Source organism: Haliotis rufescens, unplaced genomic scaffold (genome assembly GCF_023055435.1).
Source record: "Haliotis rufescens isolate VD_foot unplaced genomic scaffold, xgHalRufe1.0.p SCAF_2, whole genome shotgun sequence".
In the NCBI taxonomy this organism is placed as follows: Eukaryota; Metazoa; Mollusca; class Gastropoda; order Lepetellida; family Haliotidae; genus Haliotis; species Haliotis rufescens.
Genome location: NW_025963890.1, coordinates 76,460,083 through 76,475,713, shown reverse-complemented (window position 1 = coordinate 76,475,713; position 15,631 = coordinate 76,460,083). Strand labels below are relative to the sequence as shown.

Here is a 15,631-nt window from a genome sequence, read left to right as displayed (position 1 = left end):
GGGTAAATCAGATCAGGTGCTTGGATAATTCCGATGCGGTGCATCACGGGAAAAGGGTAAATCAGATTAGGTGCATGGATATATCAGATGCGGTGCAATACGGGACAGGGATAAATCAGATTAGGTGCATGGATAAATCACATGCGGTGCATCAAAGGACATGGGTAAATCAGATTAGGTGCGTGGATAATTCCTATGCGGTGCATCACGGGACAAGGGTAAATCAGATCAGGTGCGTGGACAATTCCGATGCGGTGCATCACGGGATATGGGTAAATCAGATCAGGTGCTTGGATAATTCAGATGCGGTGCAATACGGGACAGGGATAAATCAGATTAGGTGCATGGATAAATCAGATGCGGTGCATCAAAGGACATGGGTAAATCAGATTAGGTGCGTGGATAATTCAGACGTGGTGCATCACGGGACATGGGTAAGTCAGATTAGGTGCATGGATAAATCAGATGCGGTGCATCAAAGGACATGGGTAAATCAGATCAGGTGCGTGGACAATTCCGATGCGGTGTATCACGGGACATGGGTAAATCAGATCAGGTGCGTGGACAATTCCGATGCGGTGCATCACGGGACATGGGTAAATCAGATAAGGTGCTTGGATAATTCAGATGCGGTGCAATACGGGACAGGGATAAATCAGATTAGGTGCATGGATAAATCAGATGTGGTGCATCAAAGGACATGGGTAAATCAGATTAGGTGCGTGGATAATTCAGACGTGGTGCATCACGGGACATGGGTAAGTCAGATTAGGTGCATGGATAAATCAGATGCGGTGCATCAAAGGACATGGGTAAATCAGATCAGGTGCGTGGACAATTCCGATGCGGTGTATCACGGGACATGGGTAAATCAGATTAGGTGCATGGATATATCAGATGCGGTGCAATACGGGACAGGGATAAATCAGATTAGGTGCATGGATAATTTAGATGCGGTGCATCAAAGGACATGGGTAAATCAGATCAGGTGCATGGATAATTCAGATGCGGTGCATCGCGGGACAAGGGTAAATCAGATTAGGTGCATGGATAAATCAGATGCGGTGCAATACGGGACAGGGATAAATCAGATTAGGTGCGTGGATAATTCAGATGCGGTGCATCAAAGGACATGGGTAAATCAGATCAGGTGCGTGGACAATTCCGATGCGGTGCATCACGGGAAAAGGGTAAATCAGATTAGGTGCATGGATATATCAGATGTGGTGCAATACGGGACAGGGATAAATCAGATTAGGTGCATGGATATATCAGATGTGGTGCATCAAAGGACATGGGTAAATCAGATTAGGTGCATGGATAATTCCGATCAGGTGCAATACGGGACAGGGATAAATCAGATTTGGTGCATGGATAATTCAGATGCGGTGCAATACGGGACAGGGATAAATAAGATCAGGTGCATGGATAAATCAGATGCGGTGCAATACGGGACAGGGATAAATCAGATTAGGTGCATGGATAAATCAGATGCGGTGCAATACGGGACAGGGATAAATCAGATTAGGTGCATGGATAATTCAGATGCGGTGCAATACGGGACAGGGATAAATCAGATTAGGTGCATGGATAAATCAGATGCGGTGCAATACGGGACAGGGATAAATCAGATTAGGTGCATGGATAAATCAGATGTGGTGCATCAAAGGACATGGGTAAATCAGATTAGGTGCATGGATAATTCCGATGTGTGCAATACGGGACAGGAATAAATCAGATTAGGTGCATGGATAATTCAGATGCTGTGCAATACGGGACAGGGATAAATCAGATTAGGTGCATGGACAATTCCGATGCGGTGTATCACGGGACATGGGTAAATCAGATTAGGTGCATGGATATATCAGATGCGGTGCAATACGGGACAGGGATAAATCAGATCAGGTGCATGGATAAATCAGATGCGGTGCAATACGGGACAGGGATAAATCAGATTAGGTGCATGGATAATTCAGATGCGGTGCAATACGGGACAGGGATCAATCAGATTAGGTGCATGGATAAATCAGATGCGGTGCACTACGGGACAGGGATAAATCAGATTAGGTGCATGGATAATTCAGATCAGGTGCAATACGGGACAGGGATAAATCAGATTAGGTGCATGGATAAATCAGATGCGGTGCACTACGGGACAGGGATAAATCAGATTAGGTGCATGGATAATTCAGATGCGGTGCATCAAAGGACATGGGTAAATCAGATTAGGTGCGTGGACAATTCCGATGCGGTGCATCAAGGGACATGGGTAAGTCAGATCAGGTGCATGGATAATTCAGATGCGGTGCAATACGGGACAGGGATAAATCAGATTAGGTGCATGGATAAATCACATGCGGTGCAATACGGGACAGGGATAAATCAGATTAGGTGCATGGATAATTCAGATGCGGTGCAATACGGGACAGGGATAAATCAGATCAGGTGCATGGATAAATCAGATGCGGTGCAATACGGGACAGGGATAAATCAGATTAGGTGCATGGATTAATCAGATGCGGTGCAATACGGGACAGGGATAAATCAGATTAGGTGCATGGATATATCAGATGCGGTGCAATACGGGACAGGGATAAATCAGATCAGGTGCATGGATAAATCAGATGCGGTGCAATACGGGACAGGGATAAATCAGATTAGGTGCATGGATAATTCAGATGCGGTGCAATACGGGACAGGGATAAATCAGATTAGGTGCATGGATAAATCAGATGCGGTGCACTACGGGACAGGGATAAATCAGATTAGGTGCATGGATATATCAGATGCGGTGCAATACGGGACAGGGATAAATCAGATTAGGTGCATGGATAAATCAGATGTGGTGCATCAAAGGACATGGGTAAATCAGATTAGGTGCGTGGATAATTCAGACGCGGTGCATCACGGGACATGGGTAAGTCAGATTAGGTGCATGGATAAATCAGATGCGGTGCATCAAAGGACATGGGTAAATCAGATCAGGTGCGTGGACAATTCCGATGCGGTGTATCACGGGACATGGGTAAATCAGATTAGGTGCATGGATATATCAGATGTGGTGCATCAAAGGACATGGGTAAATCAGATTAGGTGCATGGATAATTCCGATCAGGTGCAATACGGGACAGGGATAAATCAGATTTGGTGCATGGATAATTCAGATGCGGTGCAATACGGGACAGGGATAAATAAGATCAGGTGCATGGATAAATCAGATGCGGTGCAATACGGGACAGGGATAAATCAGATTAGGTGCATGGATAAATCAGATGCGGTGCAATACGGGACAGGGATAAATCAGATTAGGTGCATGGATAATTCAGATGCGGTGCAATACGGGACAGGGATAAATCAGATTAGGTGCATGGATAAATCAGATGCGGTGCAATACGGGACAGGGATAAATCAGATTAGGTGCATGGATAAATCAGATGTGGTGCATCAAAGGACATGGGTAAATCAGATTAGGTGCATGGATAATTCCGATGTGTGCAATACGGGACAGGAATAAATCAGATTAGGTGCATGGATAATTCAGATGCTGTGCAATACGGGACAGGGATAAATCAGATTAGGTGCATGGACAATTCCGATGCGGTGTATCACGGGACATGGGTAAATCAGATTAGGTGCATGGATATATCAGATGCGGTGCAATACGGGACAGGGATAAATCAGATTAGGTGCATGGATAATTCAGATGCGGTGCAATACGGGACAGGGATCAATCAGATTAGGTGCATGGATAAATCAGATGCGGTGCACTACGGGACAGGGATAAATCAGATTAGGTGCATGGATAATTCAGATCAGGTGCAATACGGGACAGGGATAAATCAGATTAGGTGCATGGATAAATCAGATGCGGTGCACTACGGGACAGGGATAAATCAGATTAGGTGCATGGATAATTCAGATGCGGTGCATCAAAGGACATGGGTAAATCAGATTAGGTGCGTGGACAATTCCGATGCGGTGCATCAAGGGACATGGGTAAGTCAGATCAGGTGCATGGATAATTCAGATGCGGTGCAATACGGGACAGGGATAAATCAGATTAGGTGCATGGATAAATCACATGCGGTGCAATACGGGACAGGGATAAATCAGATTAGGTGCATGGATAATTCAGATGCGGTGCAATACGGGACAGGGATAAATCAGATCAGGTGCATGGATATATCAGATGCGGTGCAATACGGGACAGGGATAAATCAGATTAGGTGCATGGATTAATCAGATGCGGTGCAATACGGGACAGGGATAAATCAGATTAGGTGCATGGATAATTCAGATGCGGTGCAATACGGGACAGGGATAAATCAGATTAGGTGCATGGATAAATCAGATGCGGTGCAATACGGGACAGGGATAAATCAGATTAGGTGCATGGATAAATCAGATGTGGTGCATCAAAGGACATGGGTAAATCAGATCAGGTGCATGGATAATTCAGATGCTGTGCAATACGGGACAGGGATAAATCAGATTAGGTGCATGGACAATTCCGATGCGGTGTATCACGGGACACCGGTAAATCAGATTAGGTGCATGGATATATCAGATGCGGTGCAATACGGGACAGGGATAAATCAGATCAGGTGCATGGATAAATCAGATGCGGTGCAATACGGGACAGGGATAAATCAGATTAGGTGCATGGATAATTCAGATGCGGTGCAATACGGGACAGGGATAAATCAGATTAGGTGCATGGATAAATCAGATGCGGTGCACTACGGGACAGGGATAAATCAGATTAGGTGCATGGATAATTCAGATGCGGTGCAATACGGGACAGGGATAAATCAGATTAGGTGCATGGATAATTCAGATGCGGTGCAATACGGTACAGGGATTAATCAGATTAGGTGCATGGATAATTCAGATGCGGTGCAATACGGGACAGGGATAAATCAGATTAGGTGCGTGGATAAATCAGATGCGGTGCAATACGGGACAGGGATAAATCAGATTAGGTGCATGGATAATTCCGATCAGGTGCAATACGGGACAGGGATAAATCAGATTAGGTGCATGGATAATTCAGATGCGGTGCAATACGGGACAGGGATAAATCAGATTAGGTGCATGGATAAATCAGATGCGGTGCACTACGGGACAGGGATAAATCAGATTAGGTGCATGGATAATTCCGATCAGGTGCAATACGGGACAGGGATAAATCAGATTAGGTGCATGGATAATTCAGATGCGGTGCAATACGGGACAGGGATAAATCAGATTAGGTGCGTGGATAATTCAGATGCGGTGCATCACGGGACAGGGATAAATCAGACAATGAGTAAGTCAGATGTGGTACAACACTCGACAAAGATAAGTGCCCGCACACACCATAAAGTTGAACTGGACTTGTATAGAACGCGCCTTGAATAAATAGGATAGCTTCATTTTATTTTTATTAAGCAAATAAATCAGATATTTTTAGCGAATTTTAACAGAACAATGATTACGAAAATTTTAATATGGAAAACATTTTTGCGAATCATTTACTGACTCATGGCTTACTGATAACAAGAAACACAATGCAAAACGTACTGTCTGCCAAGGAGGCTGATCACGTGACCACATCGGCCATGTTTTGGTGAGGTCATGTTTGAAGGACTTGTGCTGGTTCTCGCCTAGTCCATACACTTTGTCCGACGGGAGGCGCGTGGCGATCTGCAGAAACTGGTCCGAGAACGTCAATCCCCCGACACCCGTGTCCCAGCTGAGGAATAGTAGATACAACAGTGATATTGGCGACGATATAAGCACACCGCTTGAAAAGAGTACTGTGAATCCGGACCTTATTTGGCTGGACACCTAATATTGTGGACGAGTATAGACGGGATGGAATATATGTCTGTTTGTGTATGCATAAGAAGTAAATGTTTACATTACAGTTGTGTGTTTTGTTCTGTTGATTATATATCAAATTTACTTCATACATGATGCATGAAGTGAGTGAGTGAGTGAGTGAGTGAGTGAGTGAGTGAGTGAGTATGGTTTTACGCCGCTTTTAGCAATACTCCGGCGGGGAACAACGGAAATTGGCTTCACACATTGTACCCATGTCGGGATTCGAATGATGCATGAAGCGAGAACATGCTAATATGTAGTCAGTGTATATCTGATTGAATCGACTTAAAATGATCGTAATACCAGTTCCCTTTGAATAAGACTTCACTGAATGCATGATATATTCTCCATAAAACTAGAGGCGAGGTAGCCAAGTAGTTAAGGTGTTCGCCCGTCACCCGACGGCCCGGGTTCGACTCCCTACACGGGTAAACTTACTGAAGCCCATTGTTAATTTCCCGTGTTGTATTAATGTGGAACATTGCAGGTAAAAAACCAAAATCACTCACTCACTCTCAACAAAGCTGACGCGTCGATGTTGACTGATACACAATGTCAAGGTGTTATATGGGAGGGTGATATATTGTTAAACAATGATTGAAACTGTATTACATTGTCTCTGTTGAGATTCAGTAGAGTGAGTGAGTTGGGTTTAACACCGCTTTTAACAGTATTCCAGTTATATCATGGCGTGTCAGCTTAATGTGGGGGGACAGCCCGAAGTGTTACCACTTCGGTGAAACCCACGAGCACGGGTATGGTGCTGACAAACCTAGAAACATAATCGGGATTCGAACCCACAATCATAGGTTTCTGGCGTGCCCAAGGGACGCAAGTCTGCACAGCGAATAGCGGCGCCTTAGACGACTGGGCCACCCGTGCCCCCGAGATTCAGTAGAAGTCCGTTGCATTGTATTTGAACAATGCCTTGTTATCAAGAATATAGTACTATTTAATGTAAGCAGTGGTGAGGAAGTTACTATATTTAGATGCTGGTGTGATGTGTAAACTTCCGGAACAGAGTGGACTGTTTGGGAGAGTTAGGGAAAATTCAGGAAGGTTTTGGGGGGTTATATAAGAGAACGAAGGCATCATCTCTGACACATTGCATCACATATATTCATCTGAATATAAAGCAAGACCAGCTTTCGTGTGAAGATCACTTATCACCCTGGAATTCTAGCCTAGGCCCACTTTTGAAGCTTGACCACTGTCGCCGCTGTGTGAATATATTATTATCACCACTGTATTTCTATGTTTGATCCTGACCACTGCCATCATATTATATACTGCCATTGAATATTGTACTTCCACAATGTGCACTGTCATTGTCATTGCTGTGCAGTAATTGATTTGTAAACCTAGTGAATTTTGTAATACATTTGTTTATTGTATACTGTACAAAGGTCGCTGACTCACATGACTTTGCCTGTCGCCTTCCTGGTGACTTGGAAGGCGAAGGTATCTCTGTTTGTGATGACCACGTTGTACTTGGCGTCTGACGCCTTGGTGGACCCCAGGTTGAGCTTCATCGGGACCTTGTAGCGGGAAGAGTTTGGGTCATCGATCTGATAAAACGGAAGTATATACATATATATAACCCGTAGCCATTGAGTTCCTGTCACTTGGGATATATGACTCGTGAAGATCCGGGGTAGAATATGTCTGAAACAACCCGTGCTTGCCATGAAAGGCGACTATGCTTGTCGTAAGAAACGAGTAACTGGATCGGGTGGTCAGGCTCGCTGTCTTGGCTGAGGCATATCATCGTATCTTGATTGCGTGGATCGATGTTCATGACTCCAGATGTTCTGGTCCAGATTCGATTATGTTTCAGACCTCCGCCATATAGGTGGAATATTGCTGAGTGCGGCGATAAACAAACAAACAAACCAACAAACAGACATGAGGTATATGGTATTGGTTTGGAACAAAAGGAACATCTTTAATATGATGAGTTCGCTCGTCACGCCGAAGACCCCCCGACATAGGTACAATGTGTGAAGACCATTTCGGGTGTCCTCCGCCGTGATATTGCTGGAATATTGCTAAAAGCGGCGTAAAACCATACTTACTCACTAATATGATGGACTCGAATTCACAGTTGTGAGTGAGTGAATGAGCTTGGGTTAACGCCGCTTTGAACAGTATTCCAGTTATATCATGGCGTGTCAGCTTAATGTGGGAGGAAGTCCGATGTGATAAGGCCTTAGACGTTTACCATGAGCACGTATGTCCCCGCATTCACTGAAAGCATTGTAAATATTATTTCTTTTGTTCAGCGCCGCAACAGCAATATTTCAGTGTGGTATTGCGAAACGGTCTGGTGCTGAACGGGCCCCAGGTAGTAAGATACTAATATGTAGATAGTATATCCTTGATAACTAAAGGTACGTTTGGACATAAAATCAACTTTGTAACCGAACCTAACCATATATATATAACTTACACACTGTAAACGTACGAAGACATGTCAGGGGGCTTGTGTCGGTAACTCTGTTCAAATCAAACCCACCACCGCCCCGTGTCGACACGAGGGGTTGTTTGAGTAGCGATAACCCATCGCATGAAAAACAACGTCACTTATGACTGTCACGTCGGGTAAACAGATTGGCGGATTTCGGTGCTGATTTGGGTCACAAGCATACATATCGAGTATAGTCTATTGCCAAAGTTATTGTGGGTTAATGCGAAACCACAGCTTGCAATTGCTACTCAGCACAATAAATGTTCCCGAGTAATATCTACACATAGCTGGCATTCCCCGACATGACGATGTCGACAGATAGGGTGAACGTGTAAATCTACGTAACAGCTGTGTACGGCAGTACGTGCAAATTGTTTTGTATTTTACCTATGTTTTGAATGAGGTGAGGTGAAATGGGGTTTATCGTCGCGTTCAAGATTATTTCAGTCATATAGCGGTGAATGAGTATGGTTTTACGCCGCTTTTAGCAATATCAAGCCAGGGGGCACAATTAAGAAATGGCCTTCACACATTGTACCCATGGGGGCGTGACGAGCGAACGCTTTAACCACTATGCTACGCCACCGCCGCAGTCATACAGCAACGTGGGGGCGGCATGATGTGGGGTGACAAGCAGGGTACCACCTTGTAACGTGGTTTGGTGTAAAGCGGCCAGGAGAACGAACTCCAGACCTTCCGCTCTCCGGGCAGACGCTCTACCCACTACACCATTGAAACGGATAGTTTTGAGCGAATTTGAAGCAAGCAAGCATATATAGCCGCATCACAACTTTATTGTGGTCCCATTTTACGCACTCGCTTCTACCGTCATATAGCTGTATGGAATATTGCTGAGTGCGGCGTTACACAAAAAAAAAAAAAACATAATCGAATCTGACTAATCGATTGTTGCGGGCTTGGTGACCGATCCGCACAATCGGGGCACGATGAAACGTATCTTCCCGAGGCAAGGGAGTTATCTAATTTCAAAAGTCCAGTTTCCACTAGTCAGTTAACTCCTTGCCCTTAGGAAGATGGATGACACACAGGCTGTCCCGTCACGCAATGCAGTGACCCGACCCTCGATCAGCTCTTACGAAGGTGTAGGCATAGCGAATTGCGGCGCCTCAGACAATTGGACAACTTAATGACCAATCAATGCTAAAGAGACCACACGCTCTTCCTTAAACAATGTATCGTGAGACTATCGCCTCTAAGATACGAAAGTGAAGGTGCATATGTTGTCATGGTGATATCATTATCAGTAGTTGTTGTATGATGTTGGTCGGCACAGCGACCCTGACTCATAAAGATCCTGCGTTACTTAGGACAAAACATCACACATGGGCCCTGTACTTACTTTATGTGAGGCTTCAACATGTGGGTTATCGGCAGCATCCTGGGACATATATTTCAAGTGCGGGTATATATATTTTTAACTTGGTTTCACGTTATTTAGTGCAGTAACCGTTATTAAGTACCGATCATTGCTATTGGTTCTGCTTTAAGGCATACAATTCTGTTGTTTGACAGGCAGCACAACAACTAATTGACAACTAGGACATGGGGTGTGGAGAGCAGGTCCAGGAAACAATTATTATATTCTGATTGTTGTGTGACCTGATGCAAACTCTAATTATATGACCTGAGGCAAACTCTAATTATATGACCTGATGCAAACTCTAATTATATGACCTGAGGCAAACTCTAATTATATGACCTGAGGCAAACTATATTTATATGACCTGATGCACATATAATTATATGACCTGAGGCAAACTATAATTATATGACCTGATGCATAATATAATTATATGACCTGATGCAAAATATATTTATATGACCTGAGGCAAACTATAATTATATGACCTGATTCAAATATAATTATATGACCTGAGGCAAACTATAATGATATGACCTGATGCAAAATATAATTATATGACCTGATGCAAAATATAATTATATGACCCGAGGCAAACTACAATTTCATATATTTTATTCACCTAAGTGTTCGATTGGTCTCTCAGAAGGCGGTGTCCCCTGACGCTCCTCTGTTATCATGTCGCCTTGTATCAACAAAAGGTTCATCGTGTATATTTATTAACTGTGAAAGTGGTCTAGTGGACAGGGCGTCTGCCCGGAGAGCGAAAGGTCGGTGATTTCGATTCCTGGCCGTGCCATACATAAAGGCGTTATTTGAATGTTACTTGTTGTTTCCCTGCTCGGTATTTAGAGGATAAAACAAGTACTGGTCAGTTAGGAGGCAGTATACTGAGTCTGAGTCGGGTGAATATCTTTAACTGCTGTATGGTATCTCAGTGGACAAGCACTATAAGACATGGGGCACTTGGGTCCTACTTTGTTCGTTTGTTGTTTAACGCAGCACCAAGCAATATTCCAGCTATATGATGGCGATTTGTAAATAAGCGAGTTTGAACCAGAAAATCCAGGGATGATATCATGAACATCGATACACGCATGCATCTACAAAGTCAGCGAGCCTGACCACCCGATCCCGTTAGTCGCCACCTACGGCAAACATGGGTTGCTGATGACCTTTTCTAACCCGGATCTCCACGGGTCGGGTCCTGCTACACCTACGGATCTTTCTACATTCGTCCCCACTCCCTCACGAATGGCCCTCCTGGTGTTAGCGTCACCACATCCACAATCACCGCATTAATTCCGAGAACTCCACACATGCATAAACCCTGTCGGAGTCCCACCACAGATAGAAAATAGTATTTCAAAATACCACTGACAACTTTCCCTGAACGGGAATGTGAGTAGAGAGAATATATCGCACTGAAAGTGCAAAGTCAAATAAACTGTGACAGTGCCGTCCATGATTTACGATTCCAGCTGTGCACGGAGAGTCCGAGCTCTCAATGTAAATAGTAGTCTGGTTGGCATTGACACGAGGGAACTACTTGCTCGCTTGTAAGGAGTTACTAAGCATTATCTCTTGTTTGGTATAGTTTGGCGCTGAGCATGATAGATGTCCTGCAAATACAGGCACTCCGTGTCTGATTTATTTGTTTGTTTGTTGTTTAACGTCGCACTCCAGCTATATGACGGCGGTTTGTAAATAATCGAGTCTGGACCAGACAATCCAGTGATTGACATCGTGAGAATCGACCTATGTAGTTGGGATACGATGACCACGTCAGCGCGCCTGACCATCCGATCCCGTTAATCGCCTCTTACGACAAATATAGTTGCGTTTGACAGCAAGCATTGGTTGCTATTCTACCCGGATCTTCGCGGGTCTAACATTATCTACCTAGAAAACATCAGCAGATATGGCGGCGTGGCGCTCCGGAGGTCCTGCTCACACACATTATCCATATTATGGATGCGTTACATGGATTGTATGTGTTCTTGTTGTTAAATGCTGACTTCAGCAAAATATTTCAGCGATATGACGGCGGCCTGTGTATAATCGAATCCAGACCAGACAATCTGGTGACTGATATTGTGAGCAACTATCCACGTCATCGGGGTACGAAAACACACGTGTGCTATATCAGCCACGTCACGGAGCCTGACCCCCGATCCATTAAGTCGCCTCAGACAAGGGACTAATTCTATCCTCCGGAATCCAATGGGGATATTGTAGTTGATATGTACAAGTATTGTATTTGTTCACGTGCATCGCGGCACACATACAGATATGATATTACTATACGTTCAAACTATCAACCAGTCCTACTTCGTGCGTGAGTAGGATATATGTTTCGACCGCCACTGTGGTCTAGTGTTAGAGCGTCCGCCCGGAGAGCGGAAGGTCTTGGGTTCGATCCCCGGCCGCGTCGTACCAAAAGACGTTATAATAGTACTTGTTACCCTGCCTGGCGCTCGGCATTAAGGGGCTAAAACAAGGACTGGTCAGCTCGGAGTCAGTATACTGTGTCTGAGTAGGGTATTCATGTTAAACTGCGGCATGGTATCTCAGTGGGCAAGCACTTTAAAATCGTCATCAGTCTGGGCTGGAACAAGCAGACACACACACACGTGCATGCACAATCTTGAACGCGACGTTAAACCCCATTTCACCTCACCGGCATTGTTTCAACTGCATCACGACGACGACTACAAAGGAACCGACCAATCCACATTCCGGGTGGGGGCAGCTGGCATTTCGCTTTCAGAATTCCAGAGCGGACCTCATGAACTAACCCGCGCATAGCGGCCCATTCACATAGCTCCCTTGCCTTATTGCCTTGCATATATTCATATTCTGTTGGTTACTCGTCGCGTATGTTGAATGTGGCTTTGTCCCACGTAAATCAGCACGCATGCCCGAAGCAGAGACATGCATATATCAAGCCACCCCATTCATCTGTTGCGGGACAGTCGGAGCAAGCCTACCGACACAGTCATGTCGGAAATGTGCTGGCACAGTTACAGAGACAGTAAACGTGCAATACACAATCTATTAAACACTGACACATTTCAAGGGGTTGAGACAACTCGTCACATCATCTTACACATGGAAATATGGTCAAAAGGGTGAGTGAGTGTGTTTGTTTTAACGACGCTTTGGTTATACTACAACGTGGGGGCACGGGTGGCCCAGTCGTCTAAGGCGCCGCGATCCGCTGTGCAGAGTTGCGTCCCTTGGGCACGCCAGAATCCTACGATTGTGCGTTCGAATCCCGGTTCGCCCCAATTATGTTTCTATGTTTGTCACCACCATACCCGTGCTCGTGGGTTTCACCGAAGTGTTTAACGTCTAAGACCTGCATCACTTCGGGCTTTCCTCCCACGTTAAGCTGTTAAAAGCGGCGTTAAACCCAACTTACTCACTACACTACAACGTGAGTGAGTGAGTTTGGTTTAACGCCGCTTTTAACAGTATTCAAGTGATATCAGCTTAATGTCAGCTTAATGTGGGAGGAAAACCCGAAGTGATGCAGGTCTCAAACCTTTACCACTTCGATGAAACCCACGAGCATGGGTAAGGTGCTGACAAACCAAGAAACAAAATCGGGGCGAACTGGGATTCGAACCCCAAATCATAGGTTTCTGGCGTGCCCAAGGGACGCAACTCTGCACAGCGAATCGCGGCGCCTTAGACGACTGGGCCACCCATGCACCCCTTTACTTCAACGTGTGGAACTGATGTGGAAATGGTAGGCGGCCTTATCTGAGGGTGGCAAGTAGAGATCAACGACACAGTCAGCTGTAGTCCAGCTCCATCATGGCGGCCTGTACAACATGGGTCACTGGTGGGGACGGACGGCATAATCAACGGTCACGTCGTTGAGTGTGTGACTTAGAATTTTAAGTTACATCGGCTGTATTTCAGCCATTCTGTGACAAGCCATGTCGTTGAGCACGACGGCACTCAAACAGTTCGTACATTGTACCCACCCGATCTTCAAATTTGCCATGTATTGCCACAAGATTGGGGTGTTGGAGATCTATTCTGACACTTTACATATGTCATTTTCACAAATCATGTACACACTTGTAAAAACTCAACACCTATTTGCTACTTACCGTGAACCTAAGAATATCATCATGCCGCATTTCTACTTCAAATACAATCGAACTGATGTCCCCTCCGAAAGGGGCTTTCCCCTTCTGTGTCAGGAACGCCTTGAACCCCAGGGGGGTGTCCTCAGTCCCCGTCACCGTATACCCGTACCCCTCCAGAGGGAAGTGGCAGGGGGGTCCCGCCTGACCCGGCCCAGCGTAGATACAGTTCCTGGCCTCACAGCTCTCCCTCGTCACCGACTCAAGACCACTCTCCGCCTCGGGGTAACAGTCCAGACGCTGGGCCTCGGGATTCGTGGGGACCCCTCCTCCTCCTCCTGAATCCTTACTCCCTGAGTCGGTAGGACGGGTGAGATAGTATGCCGTGGGTGCTATAATTGCAACTGCAACCACTATAATAGATAAAATGATGACAATACGCTTTTTGCTGAGATTAGTCATGATGTCTTATAGGCTGACGAGTCACAAGTTTTCACAAGTGTCTTTCAACCCGGAGGAATAAACACGTTCTCTATAAATCTGATTCTGATTCACATGTCTGCACTCCCGTCTGACCCACACCGCCCCGTCTCTCGGTGTATGTAACTGATGTACTTATCACAGGTACACGACAGTGCTGTGAGAGCAGCGACACCTCTATCAGATTCTCCAGTGTAGTTCTCAAGCAGTGCTCCACCGAGTGAAAGCTTGTCGACGTCCCAGGTTGGTTGGTTGGTTGGTTGGTTGTTTAACGCCGCACTCAGCAATATTCCAGCTATATGACGGCGGTCTGTAAATAATCGAGTCTGGACCAGACCGACGTGTCAGGTGAAACAGAGGGTTGTTCTGACAGAGGCTATAGATATAGCCCCCCAAAGACAGGCCCGAACTTTTTTGTAGAAGCACCGTTTCGAGACAAGACTTGAAAGTCGTTCAGGTCAGAATCCAGAGCAAATTTTCACCACGTAACCAGACAGCAACTCGGTAAACTTGAAAGGACGAGGGCGTCAGGTCAGCATAGTAAACGGACACAAGACAAATATTGTACTAGCACGTGTTCACGGGCACATCTCGTTCATTGTTTGTCCTATTATAAACTTTACATGTAACAAAAAGCCACGTTATACGCTGCTTTGGACCCCCTGCATATCTCCCCGGCGTGTCACCTTGACACACATGTTGACACTTGGTAACAGAGAGCTATGTACATGTTGTAAACGTACACAGGTTCGGCGTAGTACTTCCCAGAATAACAACACATTATACACTACTGGAGGATGTTCGCGGGTGACGAGCTGCTTCATAAACAGGATCTGTCGTGCGTCCGTCTCAGCTGACATGAACACACCTTCACTTGTGCCGTAAAGTACCCACAAAATATCCCCGTGCAGAATCCTGGTTAGAACAGATCCCCAGAACCTGTACTGGTCGTGACGATTTGATGGATCGGGTGGACGGGCTAGTTGACTTGCTTGATCACGTGTCACCTTACCCCGACGGTGTTGATCGTCAGCCCCTGGTTTATTTGGTCAAGACTCCATTATTTATAAGTCGTTGTCATACAGTTGGAATATTGCTGAATGCGGCTTTCATCAACAACAAACAAACAAACCCTACAGAATAGACTAGAAGCAGAATCAATATGCATTTCTACCTTTACCCGACAGGCATGTCTAAAGCAAGATAGGCATGACACATACGTACAGAGAAATATTAATTTTTGATTCCACCTGAACTGCAGCTACAGCCACGTACAGCTAAATAGGACTTTTATTAAACTGACCTTCAGGATGACCACAACATTGTGATCATGGGTTA

General features: G+C 45.3%; 1 protein-coding gene across 2 annotated transcripts in view; it reads right to left on the bottom strand.

The window, feature by feature from the left end:
- LOC124147610 (sucrase-isomaltase, intestinal-like) overlaps window positions 1-15,176 on the bottom strand; it is an 85,166-nt gene extending 69,990 nt beyond the window's left edge. For both annotated transcript variants that reach the window (XM_048400575.1, XM_048400574.1), the window contains exons 1-3: window positions 13,838-15,176; window positions 7,285-7,433; window positions 5,563-5,734 (exon numbers count right to left, since the gene is read on the bottom strand). In XM_048400575.1, coding sequence (XP_048256532.1) covers window positions 5,563-5,734; window positions 7,285-7,433; window positions 13,838-14,275 — 759 coding nt within the window. In that variant the 5' untranslated portion in view covers window positions 14,276-15,176. The remainder of the gene's footprint in view (window positions 1-5,562; window positions 5,735-7,284; window positions 7,434-13,837) is intronic.
- Between the last annotated feature and the right edge of the window lie 455 nt (window positions 15,177-15,631).